Below are 19,477 nucleotides of genomic sequence, written 5' to 3'. Positions count from 1 at the left end.
AAAGGAAGCACTCTTCCCAGGGACACGTCCCCTGCGGGTCTTGCCCATGCACATGTGTGCCTGGCCGGCGGTCCCTGTGCTTGAGCCTCGTGCCCAGGAGGAGGCAGTGGGGACGTCTTGGGAGCCTAGGGCCCAAGCACACCTGGACTTCAGCGCCACGGCACCACGCAGATGCACCTTCTGCTCAACCGTGGTCCTGCACCGCGTGGACTGGGACAGAACCGAAGCCTTCCAGCTCTCAGATTGCACAGCTCTGCGATAGCCATGTGGATCCACAAGGAAGTCTCGGAAATGTAAAATCGGTCCAAACTGTGGAAACACTCCCTAGAGTCTCCTCTACCCCAGCAGATGCTGGCTCCTAGGAACTGCTCCATGTAACACAAGGACATCGGCGATGGCTGCGTCCTCAGTTTTTTTTTAAAGAGTGGGTGGGTGGGCTAGGAGATTTAGCTTTGAATTCGCCCCCGTGACAGGCCCTGGTGAGGAGGAGATGCGGCCTCACTGGCGAAGTTCGCTACCGCCTGGCTCCACGACACCCTCCACCATGGGTGACAGGATGGCCCTGCAAGATGCCCATTGATGACTGCCCGCCTGAGACCCACTCCCCTTGATTATTCTGGGGTCCTGGGCTCCCCACAGCTGAGTGAGGCATTGAAGCAGCTCCCCGCGAGGCTCGACTGCCAGGTGAAGTGGCTGTGAGGGGCAGCTGGCCTTATATGAGAACCCTCCTCACAAGACCCGGGGGCGAGGACCAGGCCACTGTGAAGAATAGGGCACTGGGCAAGCCCGGAACCCAGGGCAGGCACGGCAGGAGGCACCCCGCTCCCGGTGGCCCTGGCAGAGTGCGAGGAGGGTGCAGGCTGGTGGCTGCTCAAGCCTCACCCACAATCTGGGGGCCACAGACGCAGGCACCGGGGGTCTAGGTCAGGGCTCCAAAGGACACTCCAGGTAAGGACCTTGGCAATGTGCGGGGCGGGGTGGGGGCGTGTGTGAGATGTATTAGCTGCTACTTTCATCTAATTTTTTTTTTGGAGACAGAGTCTCGCTCTGTCACCCAGGCTGGAGTGCAGCAGCGCGATCTTGGCTCACTGCAAGCTCTGCCTCCTGGGTTCATGCCATTCTTCTGCCTTAGCTTCCTGAGGAGCTGCACTACAGGCACCAACCACCACACCTGGCTAATTTTTTTTTTTTTTTGTATTTTTAGTAGAGATGGGTTTCACCGTGTTAGGCAGGATGGTCTCGATCTCCTGACCTCGTGATCCACCTGCCTTGGCCTCCCAAAGTGCTGGGATTACAGGCGTGAGCCACTGCGCCTGGCCACTTTCATCTAATTTTTAAAAACGGATATTTATTACAGTTGGCCCTCTACATCCATGGATTCAACCAACTGCAGATCAAAAATATTTGAAAACAAAACAAAAAGTAATACACATAAAAAAAAAAAGAGAGCATAACCACTGTTGACACACCGCGCTGGAGTTGGTATTATCAGGAATCTAGAGACGATTCAAGCATGGTGGGGGACATGTGTGGGGGACGCACAGCTGTCACGCCTTTCCTAGCGGGACTGAGCGTCGTGGGCCCTGGGTCCTTGAGTCCCCCACGTGTACTGAGGGGCAACGCTATTGTTGTCAACCTTCGTGCAGATTTCCACTTATATCAAAGTCGAAATACTGTTTGTGACTCAACAGGGGAAAAGAAATCTACTTTTTGCCAGTCTTTTTAGCGACAGTGGATTTTATAACTATGTACTAGTAAAAAGTACGACGCTGTGATCACGGAACTGCTGTCTTTATTTCACGTCTTTCCTTGGTTTGGCCACAATCTTCTCTCAGGCTCCGCTGTATGAACTGTCCTGTCGTAAAATCTGCCAGTGCCCAGAACGGACCGCAGAGACCTTCCCATGGGATTCGAGTCTACCAGGAAGGAGGTGGGGCTGCCCGGGTCCTGCCCTGCAGGGAGTCAGGGACCGGGGGTGTTGAGCTTAGAAAGGGCCCCTGCTGGCACTCACAGAACTCCCTGTAAGCACGGAGAACCTGTTTTCATGTCTAGACTAAAAGTAATAAAAGATCATAATGAATGGTTTTAGAAGTTATTGTTCAGAGCCCAATGGCCACAGCTTTTCAAATAGCATACAAGGCAGGGAAATTTAGTCAGAGCTCTGGCCGACTCTGAATCCCAGAAGCTCCCGGGCTGGCGGAGCAGTTCAGAGAAGACAGAGTGTTCCTGCAGGTGACAGCTGCCAGCTGCCACCCCAAGGCTGAGGGGTCGGCAGAGCGGGTTGCGCCCTCTGATGTGCTCACCCAGTCTGTGATGGCCGAGACCCTCTGCCATCCTGGGGAACCAGTGCCCCAGGCCGAGGGCTTCCGCAGCGGCCCCTTTCTTGTGACCCCTCCTGACCCCTCAGGGGCTGCACCCACAACTCGGTGTGGCTGTTACGAGAATCACGCTGACCAGCTGCTCCACCCTCCCTCCTCCTGGGCTGGCTGGAGTGCTGGACCCTGCAGCTGCCCACAGGGAAGATGCAGCACCTCCCGGGCCGGGTGGGCAGTGCGTCTGCATCGTTTCCTCAGCATATTCAATACCCCTACGAGACAAACATAATAATGGCCTTTAGTTAAGGACTTTTGCCCTAAAAACATAATCCTGGAGCATTGGAAAACTGTTGTTCATTTTCTCACCACCGTCTTCTGACGAGAGTAAATCCAGTTTCTGGGTTGTGAAGCCTTTTCCTTCCAAACCCACACAGTTCCTTTGGCAAAAACCCTGCTTAGCTTTCTTTTGGTTGAGTGAGCACCAGGCTTTTTTTCTGCAAAGGCAGAAACCAATACCTTCTCTGCCCCGAAACCCAGACCTCGAGGCCTGGCCGGAACTCACTACTGGGGGTCTCTGGAGCTGCACGCAGGGCTCGTAAGGACTCTTTCAGCTTCTTGATACCTTGGAAAAAAGGAAGGAAACTGTAGTTCTAGGTACCCAAGAAGGTGAAGTGGGAGGATTGCTTGAGCCCAGGAGTTCGAGGGCAGCCTGGGCAACATGGTGAAACTCCGTCTTTAAGAAACATTAAAAAAATAAACGAAGGGAGAAGCAGTTGCTATGGCCCATCCTGTGAACACCAAGGATGCAGCAGTGCAGCTGGTCGCAGTGTGTGCAGCTGAGAGGCCTGGGCAGGCTTGGGGTGCAGCGGCCGCCACTGTTCTGTGGCCTCCCAGGAGCCGGGCAGCGCCCCAGTTTCTGGGCTCGGGTCTCCGGGCTCCTCTCTCCTCCAAGGGCAGTAGTTCTGGCTCCCAGATTCCGAATGAAGTAGAGGGGTCAGGACTTGACACCAGCTCTCCTGCAGAATCCCATGTTCAGGTGTGGAGAGCACAGGCGGCCTGCGGGGGTTCTGGCTCTGCCACTGTCCGTGGCCCCCAGCTCCTCCTCTGGGTGAGCAGGGTGCTTCCCACAGCTGCACCAGGGCTGGCTCCATGCTCCGCGGGGCTGTGTTCCTTTCTTGCCCTCCCCTCCCTTGCATTAGTCCATCCTGGATCCATTTCTATGGTAACACATTTTCAAAACTGTAAAAAATGTCATCGTATTTAGCAGAGTCATGAAAGCTGGTCCCATCTAGCCCAGGCCTCTGACCTGTGCCCCTGCCAGCACTCTCGGGATGAGGCTGTTTCTGCGGGAAGAGCGCTCTCAGGCCACCAGAGTCCCAAGCAGAATTAACTCCTGCCTCGCCTCTCAGCACGGGTGTGCCTGGACTCTGGCCGCGACGCAGGGTTTCGGGAGGGAAGGCGGGTGGAGCACACAGCAGCGTAGTCCCCCACGGTCCTGCACTCTAGCTGGGAGCTGGGGCTGGACAGATGAGCGTGGGAGTGACGAGGTGTGGGACCACGTGCATGGGTGTCTGGGGGTGAGGAGGGCACCTCAGGCTGGGTCCCGGGACGTGTGGACACAGGCCATAGACCCTCTCCAGCCGTCCTTCTGTCCTGAGCAGCTCCACGGCCACTCGTGGGCGTCAGGAACACAGGTAAGTGCAGAGGGCAGACGCATGGGCTGGGGGCCGGGACAGGTGAGGCCTGCGTCCACACATCCATGCGTTAGCAAGAAACAACTTTACAAGACTGTGGTGGTAAAAATGGCGACATCATGCTTTGATGTGCTGGGTCAGGCACTTACATGGGGATCCTGGCGGTGGGCCAGGCTACCTCCCAGCAAGCCCACCTGGCTCTGAGCTGCACAGACGGCAGAGGGGCTGGGCCAGGGGCCAGCCAGGGGTGCTGCGGGCAGGTGCAGTGGAGCGGCTGCTGCTGAGATTGGGGGCAGGAGGCTGAAGGAAGGCCTTGAATGTCAGACAATGGTTTGGCCTCTACAGAAAATGCGGTTTTAACGAAGGCTTCACCTGGAGGGTGGTGAGGAGCTGGTATGAAAGAGGGCCTGCCCAGTTGTGGTCTGCAGAGAGCAAGACCCAGGGCAACGACGCCTGGTGGGATGGGGGCACTGGAAATAGGAGGGATTGAGGTAGGGGATTCTTGTGGATGTCAGGCTAGATGAAGGGCTGAGTGAGAAACAAGCAGGATGGAGACATCAAAGAAGATTCTAGAACCTAAAGCAGTGCTGAGACCTGGGTTCTCATTTAGTTTCACAAACATTTATCCTGCCCCACCAGGGCCAGGCACTGCTGGGGGAACCTGGGCTCCATCAGTGATCAAAGGAAGCCAAGTACCAGCCAAGGGGCTTCATCGCCACGGCGGAGACGGGAAACATGTGGTTGAGGGTGCAACAATGCAAGTGCTCTGGGGAAGGCAGAGCAGGGAGGGCGCTGGCGATGGGGCTTCTGGGGGGCCAGGAAAGATGGGGAGACATGGACACTCCAGGTTGCCATGGTTCTGAAAGTCTCTGCAATCTTCACTGAAAGGGACTAAAGAGATTGCTGTTCTTTGGCTGAAATGAAAGAAGAAATTGGCTGGAAACAGGGAAGTGCTGTGCGTAATGGGATCCTGTGTCAGTTATGGATTCTAAACACTTAGGTAAGCACGGTGGTTTCCAGGTGGTGTGAGCGACACCTCACTGAATATGAATGAGGCTGGCTTTGCGGGGGTGACTTTGTTTTCTTTCCTTCCTAAACCCCAGCTCACTGTGAAACTCTTTCCTGTCAAATTTCCTAAGATTTGAATGATATACGAATAAAACTCAGTTTTCTCCAGTAAAAAAATAAAAAAGCCAGGAATCAGATTGTGTAAGAAGGATGGTGGAATGGGGAGTCCAGCTCCTTCAAGAAGACAGAAAAGAAAGAACGGGCACAGGAGAAAACTCACGGAGGCCAAACCCCTGTGTCCGGGCCCCAGGCTGCTGTGTGCTTCCTGTCTGGGTGGCCCTCAAACGAAACTGCGATCCTTTGCCCTGTACTCTACCGAGACCAGTACTGAGGATAACAACGGCATTTACTCATCACAGACAAGAGCCAAGTTTCACACAGGAGTTGGGCGGGGCCCCCGCAGTCCCTCTTGCCTGTAGACAGCACCCAGGGCCTCAGGCATGACACGCGCACAGCAAACACCAGCCTCACCAAGTTCAGCCACCTGGAAACTCCACAGCTGTGAACTTTCTGTAGCCTTCGCCAGCAGAAGGGGAGATGCCCACGTGGTATCCACACGTCCGGGGGAAAGGGAGGTACAGCGGGCACGGGACCTGCAGACGGAAGCTGTCAGTGGTACCACGGTGACCCAGCGCCATACTGCCTGGCTTGAGCTCCCTGGACCAACAAAAGGTGCGGTTCTGCACGCTTGCAGGCCAGGTGCAACTTTTTATTTTGATTCTTACTTGATGGCCAGATACGTGCGAGTGGAGGGATGAGAGGGAACCGAGAACCCCATGGAACATGGGCCAGGTAGGGTGGCGGGGCCACCAGGCCCTTGGCAGACGGTCACCAGGTGAGCACCGAGGGGTGATGCTGCTGTAGCTTCCTGTGAAAGAGGAAGGCCAGTCGAGCGCGGTGGCTCACGCCTGTAATCCCAGCACTTTGGGAGGCCGAGGCGGGCGGATCACCTGAGGTTGGAAGTTCGAGACCAGCCTGACGAACATGGAGAAACTTTGTCTCTACCAAAAGTACAAAATTAGCCAGGTGTGGTGGCACGTGCCTGTAATCCCAGCTACTTGGGAGGCTGAGGCAGGAGAATCGCTTGAACCCGGGAGGCAGTGAGCAGAGATTGCGCCGTTAAACTCTAGCTGGGGTGACAAAAGCAAAACTCCGTCTCAAAACAAAAACAAAAACAAAAACAAAAACAAAAAAGGAAGGCCACAGCGAGCACACGGCCCCAGGAGGGCTACAGTGGAAGCAGGGAGACCCGGGAGGGAGCTGCGACCACCAGGCCAAAGAGCTGCTGGCTCAGGTGGCTGCGAGGCAGGGAGGAGACGGCCACAGATGCCCTGCCGAGAGAAGGATGTGTGGGGGCACAAAGAGGAGTCCCCGACTCCTGGCCAGGAGTCAACCTGAGTAAATGTCGGTCCCCTTGGCTGCAGAGGGAGGACGCCCGCTTCTGCAGGGAGGGAAAGGAGATGCCTGGAGCTGATGGTACTGGCTTCGACACAGGTGGCATTGGGTTTGCCTGTTCTGCACTTTTGTGCCCCAGCGTGCACAGTGGGGGCACTGTCAAAATATCTGGCCAATCTGTGGGAGAATCCCAAGCCCTCTGTTTGACTCACAGAAGTGTCCCTGGAGGCTGGGGTGGGGGCAGGGTGTGCTCTGCTGTCAGGCTCTCTGAGCTGAACTCAGCCTTGTTTTTCTATGCTCTCTGTATGGTTCTTATACTTTTTAAGTGGTTGAAAAAAAAATCAAAGGAACAATATTTTGTGATGTGAAGTTACGCAAAATTCAAACTTCAGTCCACACGGTTACATAGCAACATGGCCAAGTTTATTCACTTACACGCGGTCGCTGGCTACTTTTGCACCACAATGGCAGTGCTGGGGAAGTGCCAAGGGGCACTCCCAACCGCAAAGCTCTTTCACAGGAAGAGTTTGCAGACTCCTGCTCTAACCTACACGTGACAGAAGGGAGCTATCACCTTGACCCTGGTGAGCGTGAACTGGGGCAGAGGTGGCACTAACCTGCTGGAGGCGCTAGAGAGCTACTCACAGGAGCTGTGGCCGGGGCCAGGGGAAATGTGCAATCAAAACAGAATACTATGAATTTACATTTTCTAGTACTTAAAAAAAAAAAATTTAAAATACCTTTTTCATTGTAGATTTATAAGTAGAATTTCTGCAGACAGGTTTTAAAAGACACTTGCAGGCTAGCCTGGAAACCTAACCACTATATATAACATTAATTCTATTTAAAAAGTGTATCCAGTTCAAAACAAACATCTTACAAGTGACTTCAGAATATATTTCATTGGTGACTTGGCAATACCTCGATTTATACTCGAATATACGGAGTCAACTCTGCGCTTTCTGGGCACTTGGCATATTTTAGCGGACAACCAAACGCACAAAGCTGCAATGTTATTTCGCAATGAAAATTAACAAGTTGGCGTGTCTGGGCTAAGCTGGAGTGTCTGGGTTGTTGTGTAGTGGACCTTTCAGTTCTTCATACCCTAGAGGGCATGGTGCAAGCTCTGGACTCGTTCTATCCAGAGGTGCTCAAGGCAGCAGCTGGCCAAGGCCAGGGGCACACCCACAGGCTTGCCCGGTGGGAACTGCCTTGGCAGATGCCCTGCGTCTGTTTCAGGTCTTTGGGCTCCTGTCATGTGCTTCTGTCATTGTGGCTGGACCGCCATCCCCGGGAACCACAATGGAAGCAGAAAGAGAGCTTGAAGCTGAACACAAGTGAAAAGCCCATCATCAAAACTCACCAGACGGAGACGGTGGGGGGAGTGGGGGCGGCGGGGCGGCGGGGGGGCCCGCAGACCTGAACACACACATTAGGAAGGAAGAAAAACTCAAAGTTAATGAGCTGTTTTTATTTTCCGCTTGAGAACTGTAACAGGACAAGAGAGTGAACCTAGAGAAAACAGTAGAAAGGAAACAAAATAAAGTACTGGAATAGAAAAATAAAGAAAAAATAATGCAGTAAATCCACAAAGCCTAAAAGTTAGAACTTGAAGACACTAAAGAAATGAACAAACATCTTAGAGGATTAATCAAGAAAAAGGGGAAAAGGCAAATAAACAACAATAGGAATAAAAGGGGACATATCTAAAGAGACAGCAGATTGGGAATGACAGTAAGATCAGCAAAAACAATAAAGAGACAGCAGAGATTAGAGACTCATGAGAATGCTGCAGACAGCCTCAAGGGAAAGAATGAGAATACTTAGCCGAATTGAATAAAATCCTAGAAAAATAAAACTTTCTGAAGCTACCTTAAGAAGAAATAGAGAATGTAAATAATCCTATCAGCATTAAAGAAATGGAATACAGAATTCAAACCCACCGTCACAACATTACACTAGCTCAGACAGTTCGGGGCAAATTCTACTCCGACACCGAAAGAACAACACATCATCTTTGTCTTATAAAAATTGCCCCCAAGGACAGGGAATGAGGGCGCACTCCTGAGCCAGTTTTTTTGGACAGGGAATGAGGGCACACTCCTGAGCCAGTTTTTTTTGGTTTTGTTTTGTTTTTGTTTTTGTTTTGAGACAGAGTCTCACTCTGTCGCCCAGGCTGGAGTGCAGTGGCGTGATCTTGGCTCACTGCAACCTCTGCTGCCCGAGTTCAAGTGACTCTCCTGCCTCAGCCTCCCAAGTAGCTGGGATTATAGGCGCCTGTCACCATGCCCGGAGGAGCCAGTTTTACTAGGCAGGTACAGACTCAATGCCTAAACCAGCCAGGTCAGGACAAGAAAAGTCACAGCCCAATCCACTCGTGAATGCCAATGGGGAGCACCCAAAGAAATAGCTGGTGAGCGTAAGGCAGTGATGTGAGGGGACATTACCATGCTGGGTGCCCCCAGAAATGCAAGGATATTTCACAAGAAATTCAATCATGTAATTCCCTACACTAACAAAGAGCCATGCACAGGGTTATTATGAGATGCAGAAAATACATTCAGAGAAATTAATTCCATTTATCAGGAAAATTCTTAACTAACTAGAATAGAATGGGAATTTGCACTCATAAAAAGAGTCTGAACCAACGAGAAGGGAATTTCTATAAACTGATACAGAGCACCCACCCAAAAAATCTACAGCAAATGTCATATTAAAGGTAAAAGGTTAGAAATGTTTCCTTTACTCTCAAGAGAGAAACACAGATGTCCACTGGCATTCTTTTTTTTTTTTTTTTTTTTTTTGAGATGGAGTCTTGCTCTTTTGCCAGGCTGGGGTGCAGTGGTATGATCTCCGCTCACTGCAACCTACGCCTCCCGGGTTCAAGTGATTCTCCTCCAGTAGCTGGGACTACAGGTGCGCACCACCACACCTGGCTAATTTTTTTTTTTTTTAGTAGAGACAGGGTCTCACCATGTTGGCTGGGATGGTCTTGATCTCCTGAGCTCGGCCTCCGCCTCCCAAAGTGCTGGGATTACAGGCATGAGGGACCGCGCCCGGCCCACTGGCATTCTTTCTTTCTTTTTTTTTTTTTTTTTTGCCAGCAACAGGTTTTAAAAAAGATATTACTTAAAATTACAAAAACTGAAAGGTAACGTCATGCCTGTGACCTTTATGCAGAAAGTCAGACTGTCTTGAAGACATAAAGAAGACTTGAGGAAATGGAAAGATACGCCCTGTTCAGGAGCAGGAAGACTCGATGCAAGGACGTCAACGCCATTCAAACAACACCCCAGTGAGGCTGCTGTGGACACAGAAAACCTGACTGTAAAATGTATACAGCACAGCAAAGGGTTAAGAGCGGCCAAGACAATTCTGAGAAACGAACTGAGGAGGCTCAACGGCGCTGCCCCCGCAGCTGTGGTGTGTCAGTGTGGCCATGTGGGGTGTCGGCGCGGCCACGTGGGGTGTCGGCGCAGCTGTGGGGTGTCGGCGCGGCCATGTGGGGTGTCGGTGCCGCCGTGTGGTGTGTCGGCGCGGCCGTGTGGGGTGTCCGCGCGGCCGTGTGGGGTGTCCGGGTGGCCGTGGGACGTGGGCGTGGCCGTGTGGGGTGTCCGGGTGGCTGTGTGGGGTGTCGGCCCGGCCGTGGGACGTGGGCGCGGCCGTGTGGGGTGTCGGCGGGGTCGTGGATGGGACGGGTGCTGCGGAGAATGGGGCCCCCACTCAGACCCTAAGGACCGATGGCCAGGGAGACACTGAGAAGCACTGGCGGGAGGACGGGCTGTCTGATGAAGGGTCTGGGGTGGCATAAAGGAAAAATAAAACCTGGATCCTGACCTCACCACAGAGACAAAATGTGGTTCAGGATATACTTAAGACATGAACATAAAAAAGGAAAATTTTAAATTCTGGAAGAAAATGTAGGAGAATATGTTTAGGACATTGAGAAAAGGAAAAACCCAAGACACAAAAGGCCCAAGTTATAAAGAAAAAGAGAAACTAAAAGATTAAGCTTGTGTGGCACCAAAGGCACCATAAAAAGTCATAGATTAGATGTATTTTCGATGGATATATTCAGCCAGGAATCAGCACCCAGAACTGTGATGAACTCTTATCACAAACTGCTAAGAGAAAGACAAACGACACAAGGCAATTCTGTAAGGCTGCAAGGCTGTAACCTCACTGCAATCAAGGCAGATGCAAATTCATGCCACAAGGAGACACCAGGTGTGTCTATCAGACAGGCAAAAGCCGGCCAAGACCGGTGTGGGTAGAGAGTGGCGACAAGGGGGCGCCTGTGCTTTAGAACAGAGGATCCTGTGGAAGGCCTGGGGCGACATCTACAAAAGTTGAAGGTGCAGGCACCATTCACGCAGCAGCTTCACTCTGAGGCAAGGCGGCGAGAGGCACTCACGGGTATCCACGCTGAAGTACACACACCACACATGTGCCCGTTTATGTGTATTGAGCGCCTACTGTGTACCAGGCACTGGGTGTGGACAGGGCGGGAGGAGACAGTGGTTAATAAAGCCAGGTTCCTGCACGTGTGGCTCTCGAGCTCCAGGGGAGAGAGACGGGCCGGGCCAATGAACAAGTTACACGTACAGCACGTCTGCAGTCCACAGTCCTCAGGAGAAAAATAAAGCAGGAAAAGGGAGCAGACAGTCAGAGGGCAGCTGGGGAAGCCTGATTCCAGGTGGGGCGTGGGGCTGGAGAGGCTCCTTGGAAGGTGCTGCCGGGTGGGGGCTCTCAATGAGAGGGGAGCGGCAACCATATGCCCGAGAAGAGCTTCCCCACCGATGCCCAGGCTGGGGGCCAGGTAGGCCGGGGCCCAGCAGAGCTGGGTGCAGCGAGTGAGGGTGTGTTGGACGTGAGGCTCCGTGGTGGCAGGGGCTGGATTCTGAGTTTGCTTATTAAAAAAAGGAACAAAAAGGAAGAAGAAACTAGAACCGGCCTCACTGTCCGCAGACAGGAGAATGGATAATGGAGTCACGGCAGATCGCAGAGGTGAAGGAACAAAACCTAGATGACCACCAAGTATACAGATCGCAGAGGAGAAGGATAAAACCTAGATGACCATGAAAGACACACACTGAAGTCTGAGCCAAAGAAACGGGCTTTGTGGGCCACGCATCGTGCGATGGTGCCAATAGGAGGTAAAGACCTCTAAGTGGGCACCACGTGTGTGCCAGGGCTCATGGCCAGAGAGGGAAAGTGTAACGTCACCAGAGGGAATGGGACCGGGGTGGGGTGTGGGGCTCGACCTCTGTAATTCCTTAAGCTGGGAACACAACACACACACACACACGCAGCGCTCTTATATAAGTCTCTGTACATTTTTACGTGGCTAAAATGTTCCTTAACATGAAAAAAGTTCAAGTGAAGCCAGTAAGCCACTCTGGATAGTCAGAACAAGAGGAGAGGAGACTCGTTTGGTTAAGCCCTAAATCTGTTAGCAGCAGTGTGAAGACGAACACAGCTACACAATAAGAAAACACGGTGAAATCCTGCTCCTTCCTGGTGCTAGGACCCAGGCACACACCATTCACGGCAGAACAAGAGAAGAATCTGACCCTTCCGTCAGATTTCCATTCCCAGGCAGCGCTGCATCAAGCTGCTGGGATGGAGGAAAAGTTGTGTGGAGGTTCCGCAGGTGAGCAGGGCAGGGACAACAGCCCGACCACAGGGCCCTCCGCCTCTCACTGTGGACACTGTGTGGGGGCCGTCCTGGGCCCTGGGGGATGTGAGCAGCTTCCTGGCCTCACCCACTGGGACAAGGAGCACCCCTACTGCACCCAAGTTGCTCGTGGGGGGCAAAACCACCCCTGGCTGAGAACAACCGTTCTGCATCACCAGGGTGTCCAGCACCATGAAGAACTCTCATCCGTCTACGGAAGAAAGATGGAAGGTTCTGGCAGCCTTCCCACCCGGCCAAGCTGGCCAGCTCCGATGGCTCCGGGGCGGCCTGTAAAATACCATCCCATCACAACAGTCAACTTTCCTGCTTGCCCCAACAAAACGTTCTCACTGCCTCGCAGTCCAGTTGACCTTTATTCTTTCTTTTGAACTGACAGTTTCGACACCCACTGACCTGATGCAGACACAGGTTTGTGCTGCTCTGTGTGGGGAGGAGACCCTCGGGGCCCCTCGGAAGCAGAAAGGGGCAGGCGGACTCACCGATGAGGGAGTTAAGGGAGGAGTAGGAGCTGGCGCGGCGCATCTTGTCGATGGTCTCAAAGGACAGGATGTGCTCCTCATTCTCGGGGCTGCCCAGGGTGCTGCTGGCGCTGCTGCTGGTGCTGAGGTTTCCGGGGGAGAACGCCACTGCGCCACCAGCTGCCCGAGACACAGCGGGGTCAGTGGGGTGCTCCCGGGACCCTCCTTTTGGTCTTACAGTTAATGGCATGACTGAGGTATGTATTTTCTTCTAAATAAAGCTCAGCACACCCAGGCACAAACACACCCTGGTACACACACACCCTGGCACACACACACTGTGGCGCACACACACCCTGGCGCATACACACACACCCTGGCACAGACCCTGGTGCACACACCCTGGCACACACCCTGGTGCACACACCCTGGCATGTACACACACACCGTGGTGCACACACACCCTGGCGCATACAGACACAACCTGGCGCGTACACACACCCGGCACACACACCCTGGTGCACACACACCCTGGCACACACACCCCGGTACTCACACACCTGGCACACACACCCCAATCGGTACACACAAACCCTGGTGCACACACCCTGGCACACACACACCCTGGTACACACACCCTGGCGCACACAGACACAACCCGGAGCGTACACACACACCCGGCACACACACCCTTGTGCACACACACCCTGGCATGTACACACACACCTGACATACACACACCCTCGCACACATACCCTGGCACGTACAGACACAACCTGGCGCGTACACACACCCTGGCACACACACCCTGGCGCACACACCCTGGCACACACACCCTGGCATACACACCCTGGCACACACACACCCTGGCGCACACACCCTGGAGCACACACACTCTGGTGCACACACCCTGGCACACACGCACCCTGGCGCACACACAGGCACAGGCACTCACTGATCTCCCTGGGAGCCAAGCTCCCCACCCGCAGACCACAGGTTACTGGGAGACGCGGGCAGGGCACGGCCCTCCAAGGAGCCACCGCCTCGACTGCAGCTGTGCTTGAGCTCCCTGCCGCATTGGTAACGGGCCCGCTGGCTATTCTGGGGGCTGGCCTACGCCTCCCTGCCATGCTCACGTCTGGAAGGGTGACTCATCACCACGTTGGCAGATGGGACTTCAGGGCACGCACTTAGACGGAGAAGGGGCAGGGGCAGAGTGGTGTTTACTCAGATACAGTGTTTCAGAAAATACAACCCCAATCTCTCCCAATCCAATAACCCGATTTCCAGGATCTTACATTCCTCTGTCAAACTCAGGTTCTGCAAAGATTTGTTGAGGCTCCTGGCTGTGGCGACAGCACGGATGTTTCCGTAGGAGCTCACGGAACGAAGTCTGGGGGTGCACGGGCTGTCTCGCACTGGGGTCAAACTCCCTCCCTCTGGGAAAGAAGGAGAAAGACAAATTACAATAGGCTTCCAGGTGGAGGCCAGCGTGTCTTCTGACACTCAGCATCTGGGACACTCGGTGACGGCAGCTGCTACCTGTGCTGGAACGAACGTCAGAGCAGGGGCTGCACAGCTCAGGGAGACTCAGACATGAGTGGAGGCTCTGCGGGACAGCACTGGACAAACAACAACCGCTTGTCACTCTGTGGATATTAAATTACAAAAGACCACAGGGGAGAGGCTGGTGGCCGCAGCCTGTCCCAGTGCACACGAGGTGCGTGGTGACGTTGGCTGTGAACCGCTCCCCGGGAACCACAGCAGAGCAATGGCCGGCCACACTCAGTCTGGCTCACCCTTCTCCCTTCCTGGGCTTCCTAGAAGCAGTGAGGCTTCACTGCTGATGACAAGCCCCTGCACGGCAGAGACGGCTGTGTGGAAGCGGGAGGGGCTGCCGGCAGCAATGAGATAGGAACTGTACTCTCCAGTCAAAACGACACGTGTGAGAAAGCACTCCTGACATGACTCACCGAGCCATGGAGCCAACGGCAGTGTGATGAAATTACTCATCGCAGGAAGACAGCCCCTGCGCTTTTCTGCAAGCTCCTACTGCAGAAGTTTTGTCATACTTTAAGGTCTCTGTGAGTTTAATTTCCAAAAAGGGTAAAAAGAAAGGAAAAATGTTAGAGGGTCAGTGTGGCCCTCTTTCCTGCCCTTTTAAATCTGGCAGGTGCCTAAAAAGATGAGAAAAACAGGAACCCCTCGCGGCAGGTATCTGAGAAACCTGCGCTTAGACTCCGAGAGCAAGCGGCCAGCAGTTCTGAGACTGGGCCGCGGCCTGCACTAGAACCGCCAGGAGAGGGGCTCCGCGGGTTCACAGGAGAAGACGCCGTACCTGTGGTCGCTGGAGAAGGCAAGGCGTAGTTCTTTTCCTCTTCTATGAACTGCAGGGCCACGGTGCAGAAATTGCTTTCATACTGAACCACGAGATGACTCAGAGCCACCACCAGCTCCTGCCGAGAGGGAGAAGGGACAATAACACTCACTGGGGCTGGAAAATGATCGTGGAGCAGCAGTGAGACTTGAGTCACCAACAGAAAAAAGAAAGGTTAAGACAAAACCGTGCAATTGGCATCAGAAACAGGGACCATCCCTTTTCGAACCGTCAGAGCAGAAGCCTTGGAATAGCAGAGTGCTGGGAGACGGCAGGCCACCGGCTCACGGGGGAAGCCCAGAATGCCTGCCAGAATCCTCACCACCACTACATGTGCACGACACATCGGGGGTCTCGTAAGGACACGGTGAGTCACAGGACTCCAGAGAGGGAAAGGTAGGAGGCCTCACAGCCTCTTGCTTACGGTCACCACTGGGACCCTGGCTGAAAACACCTCTCTAGATCACACCCAATGGCTGGCGGCCTTTCTGAATCTGAGCACCCCAGGGCCGAGCGCAGCGGACAAGCCAAAGCCTGCTCTTTTCAACACACGTGAAACTTTCATTGGTAGATGTTTCTAGTCCCTAAGAGGGAATGGGAAAAGTTGTGGAACTAAAACATCATCTTTAGGCCCAAATGCCTTGGTCCAAGGAAACAGACACAATTTGCCTCTCTTAGGACAGTTCAGTGCTGTGACAGGAACAGGTGGAGATCCTAGAAGTCACTGGGGAACAGAAGGGGGATGTGGGTTTAAAAAGCGGAAAGAACGTTTTTTTCCCTACGACAACTTTTTCTGCCTTTTTTTTTCTGAAAAGAAAAAATACGGATTCTTAGCAGAAAGCCAAGCGCTGTGAGAGGACCCCTTGCTAGTCGTGTAATGCCCCCGTCTCCCCAGCGGCTGGATGAGCAGGCTCTGGATGGGCGCCCACCAGGCACCAGGGTCTTCTTGTGGCCGCCCCACTCTCCGTCTACGCACTCTCTGTACACGCACTTTCCCACCCCAGCCTTACACGCCCCGGGCTTCCTCCTGTCATGCTTTGTGGTTTCCCTGATGCTGGCCCCTCACTCTCCTAGGTTCAGGCTGGCTGTCCAGCTGCCAGCTCTTCACCTGCACCCCAAACTCTCCCTGCCCTGTGAACTGCGGGCACCGTCTACTTTCCCTTCAGCCTGCAGCGCCCTCTTGATTTGCGCCGATGGAACTGCAAGTCTCTCACTGCTCAGAATGGAGCCCTGGCATCACCCTCCACCCGCCCCTCCCACTCTGCTGGGCACCAAGATCCATGGCCCAGTGTGCGTCTTCACGGCCACGGCCCACGCCCCGGTTCTGGCGCTCGTCTCCAACTGCCTAAGTCACTGTCCCAGGCTCCCCGGGCAAACCACAGAACCCCCGCTGCCTTCCCTGTGCAAGAGGAGTGAGGCACTGCCGAACCGGGGCCTCCGACAAAGCGAACACCCACTGGGCCCCTTCCAGGGAAGATCAAGGCTGCACCTGTCTTCAGAAAGCACCGATTTTTTTCCCTTTCCTTCTGACATCAGGTGAGAAAAGCCAGAGCTGGGAGCTGGCATGGATTAACGTGCACCAAGGTGGTGGGCCCTTCAATTCAGGGGAGGCCAACAGGGGCCACGTCCGTTATTCAAGGGGAATGTCCAGACAGCACTCACTCCCGAACACACATCCTGCTGTGCACGGGGCCTCCCTCGGGGGCCGCACATCCCTCACTCTCGAACACACATCCTGCTGCGTACGGGGCCTCCCTCGGAGGCCGCACATCCCTCCCTCCCGAACACACATCCTGCTGCACATGGGGGCCTCCCTCGGAGGCCGCACATCCTACTGGAGATGGTGGGCCTCGCTCTGGAGGCTGCTGCCTGGCACACAGCAAAGAGCTCTCCCTTGCGTCGGACCCTTCTTGCCCTTCCTAAATGGAGCTGGGCTCTGACAGCAAGACACACACGCACCGGCCTTCTTTGGGATATTCATGCAGAACCCATCAGAGGGTCTGGCAGAGGTGCTCAGCCAGGGGTGTGGGAGCTCCCCTCTCTCTCAGCTTTTGCAAGATGATCTCGGCTGGTGTTGGCATGTGACCCCTTCCCCCTGGGGGCTCCCCAGCAGCACACAGACGGGGAGGCCACATTAGTGGCCACGGGCTCCACACTGGCCAGGTTTCCCAGGTCCTCTGACCGGTCGCTTGTCAAAGCCATTGTCTGTCCTCCTGCTCCCTGGCTGGGGCTGAGCAGCCTCCCTCGAAAGGGAGGCAGCTTCGCCTGGACTCATACTTTTACCTGTCAGCTCAGCCCTTCCTGTCGGCTCCCCACCTTCAGAGTCCATGCGTGCTCCTAGAACCTGCTCCTTCGTGGCTGGCCCCTTCAGCGAGGGGCAAGTCTGCTCTTCTGTTGCTCAGACCCAAACCCCCAGGATTCCCTGTCCTCTTCTTTTCTCGTACCCTCTCCACCTGTGAGCAAATGCTGTGAGCTCTGCATCCAAAGAGCAGGCGCCTCTTCCCTCCTGCACTGTCCCTGCAGCTGGGCGAGTGGCCCCTCTCACCTGGGCAGCCGAAGGCGAGGTCCTGCCCCCAAACCCCTCCAGGCCTCTGATCACGAACGACAAGGCTTGTGCCTGGCTGGGCCACCTGCTCCACTGCCCTCCTGGCCTCTTGTGCCCACGCCCTCTGATGGGCAAGGCCCCTGCACTGGGCCTCTCCCTGTGGCAAGGCCTCCCTGTGCCCCCAGCCCCATCCATACTGGCTCTGCTCAGCTGCCACCCGGCCCACCACTCTCACACCCACCCCCTCCCCCAGTTCCAGGGGCACTTTCTTGAGAGAAGAGCCAGGGTTAGTGCCCTGCGGGGTCACTGAGGCCCCAGCCGGCCCGGCATGTGGCAGGTGCCTGACTAGTGTGTTCTGGGTGGGTGCAGCCCTCCCTGCAGGGGTGTTGTCTGTAGCACATGGTTAGTTTCTAACTGTGAACTGGTGCCAGGACTCAAGGACATCTTTCTTGGGCACATGTCCTGCCCCGCTGGGGGCCCACACACTTCCCGGTGTTGACACGCTGCACTGATCATGGGCTACTGGCCCACCTCGCCTCCACCCCTTGCCCACCTGCCCTGAGGGCCACCCACTCCACTCCAACAACACAGCACCGGCTAATATTTGTCTTGTGACCCGTACTCAGGCATCATAAAACTCAGCTCCTGTGACCACGGCAGGCCGGAGCAGCGTCCTGGGAAGCATCTTGGGAGGCCAAGGCCTGGGATTACAGAGTGGATCACTTGAGCCCAGGAATTTGACGCCAGCCTGGACAACTCAGCGAGACCCCATCTCTACAAAAAATACAAAAATTAGCCCAGCATGGTGGCAAGCGCCTGTGGTCCCAGCTACTCAGGAGGCTGAGGTGGGAGGATCACTTGAGCCCGGGAGGCAGAGGTTGCAGTGAGCCGAGATTGTGCCACTGTATTCCAATCTGGGTGACAGACTCTGTTTCAAAATAAAATAAAACAAATAAAATAAAATAGTATCTGAACAGTCCCTATTTCCTCCCGAGGCCATAACAGGGAGGGAGTAAGCCCTGATCCAAGCTCTGCTGAGCCCGTCCCTGTGTGCAGCTCCTGCCCAGCTCAGCCCCGGCACAGGCTGGGGTGACACTGGGGGTTCTAGCCCCGCACCCCTGGCCTGGCCCTTCTTGATGAGGGACAGGTGGCTGCTGACTGCAGGTTTTGTACTTCAAAGACAGGTTGAAGTTCAAAATAATTTGGGGGCTAAGCTGAATTTGCTGACTTTTAAATTTTGTCAAGTAAGCTCATTAAACAAGTCAACAAACAAAACCTACTTGGCCATCGTTATCACCCCACACAGGAGAGGACACTTTTATTATTAAAAAGTAGGATGGATGTAACCTTTTTGGTAACCAGTACACGTTGCTTTCATGGAAAAGCAGCAGTAACACCCTCCTCTCTCCCACCCCGGAGGGTGCCAGGAGCTGCTCAGCCAGGACTACTCCCCGACCCCAGCCCCACAGCAGGCTCAGGACAGGCTCAGGATGGGCCCTGAGAAGAGGCTGCGAGAAGGGGGCCGGCTCCACGCCGCCAGGCTCCTTGGTGCTTGCACTTGTGCCCAAGTCCCCTGCAGAACACCGTGCCCGCCCATGGCGGTTGGTAAACAGGAGAGAAAACCAGCTGTGATGCGGCAGGACTCTATGACGAGGACGGAGGCGCACCCCTGGAGTCAGCACCCCCCCCCAAGAGTCAGCACACCCCCGGAGTCGGTATACTCACCCCGAGCTGGCACCCCCCCAGAGTCAGCACACCCCCTCAGAGCCAGCGCACCCCCCCGAGCTGGCAACCCCCAGAGTCAGCACACCCCCTCAGAGCCAGTGCACCCCTGGAGTCTGCGCACACCCCGAGTTGGCACCCCCCCCAGAGTCAGTGCACCACCCAGAGTCAGCACACCCCCGGAGTCTGTGCGCCAGTGCAGCCT

General features: G+C 54.7%; 2 protein-coding genes across 8 annotated transcripts in view; one reads left to right on the top strand and one right to left on the bottom strand.

The window, feature by feature from the left end:
- The window catches only part of RPTOR (regulatory associated protein of MTOR complex 1), a 415,958-nt gene that overhangs the window by 60,934 nt on the left and 335,547 nt on the right, over positions 1-19,477 (bottom strand). For all 6 annotated transcript variants that reach the window (XM_024235062.3, XM_024235063.3, XM_054535892.2 and 3 more), the window contains 3 exons: positions 14,967-15,084; positions 13,927-14,067; positions 12,650-12,808 (listed from right to left, as the gene is read on the bottom strand). In XM_024235062.3, coding sequence (XP_024090830.1) covers positions 12,650-12,808; positions 13,927-14,067; positions 14,967-15,084 — 418 coding nt within the window. The remainder of the gene's footprint in view (positions 1-12,649; positions 12,809-13,926; positions 14,068-14,966; positions 15,085-19,477) is intronic.
- LOC134760505 (uncharacterized) lies at positions 14,622-18,485 on the top strand. 2 transcript variants are annotated; one of them, XM_063718339.1, is made up of 3 exons: positions 14,694-15,372; positions 16,080-16,541; positions 18,177-18,485. In XM_063718339.1, exons 1-3 carry the CDS (start codon positions 15,308-15,310, stop codon positions 18,199-18,201), a joined length of 552 nt encoding a protein of 183 aa, XP_063574409.1. In that variant the 5' UTR covers positions 14,694-15,307; the 3' UTR covers positions 18,202-18,485. The 2 variants fall into 2 exon arrangements, with proteins under 2 accessions (XP_063574408.1, XP_063574409.1); XM_063718338.1 differs by having other exon boundaries at positions 14,622-16,541.

The sequence above is a fragment of the Pongo abelii genome, chromosome 19, assembly GCF_028885655.2.
Source record: "Pongo abelii isolate AG06213 chromosome 19, NHGRI_mPonAbe1-v2.0_pri, whole genome shotgun sequence".
NCBI classification, from domain to species: domain Eukaryota; kingdom Metazoa; phylum Chordata; class Mammalia; order Primates; family Hominidae; genus Pongo; species Pongo abelii.
Note: the sequence above shows the minus strand (reverse complement) of the source record. Positions and strands in the feature narration are given on the sequence as shown.

Excerpts from the sequence above, each read along its gene's own strand:
- LOC134760505 (XM_063718338.1), top strand. The coding sequence starts at position 15,883 with ATGCCCCCGTCTCCCCAGCGGCTGGATGAGCAGGCTCTGGATGGGCGC. Across the intron at positions 16,542-18,176 it reads CCCTTTCCTTCTGACATCAG|GCATCATAAAACTCAGCTCC; the intron begins GTGAGAAAAGCC and ends ACCCGTACTCAG.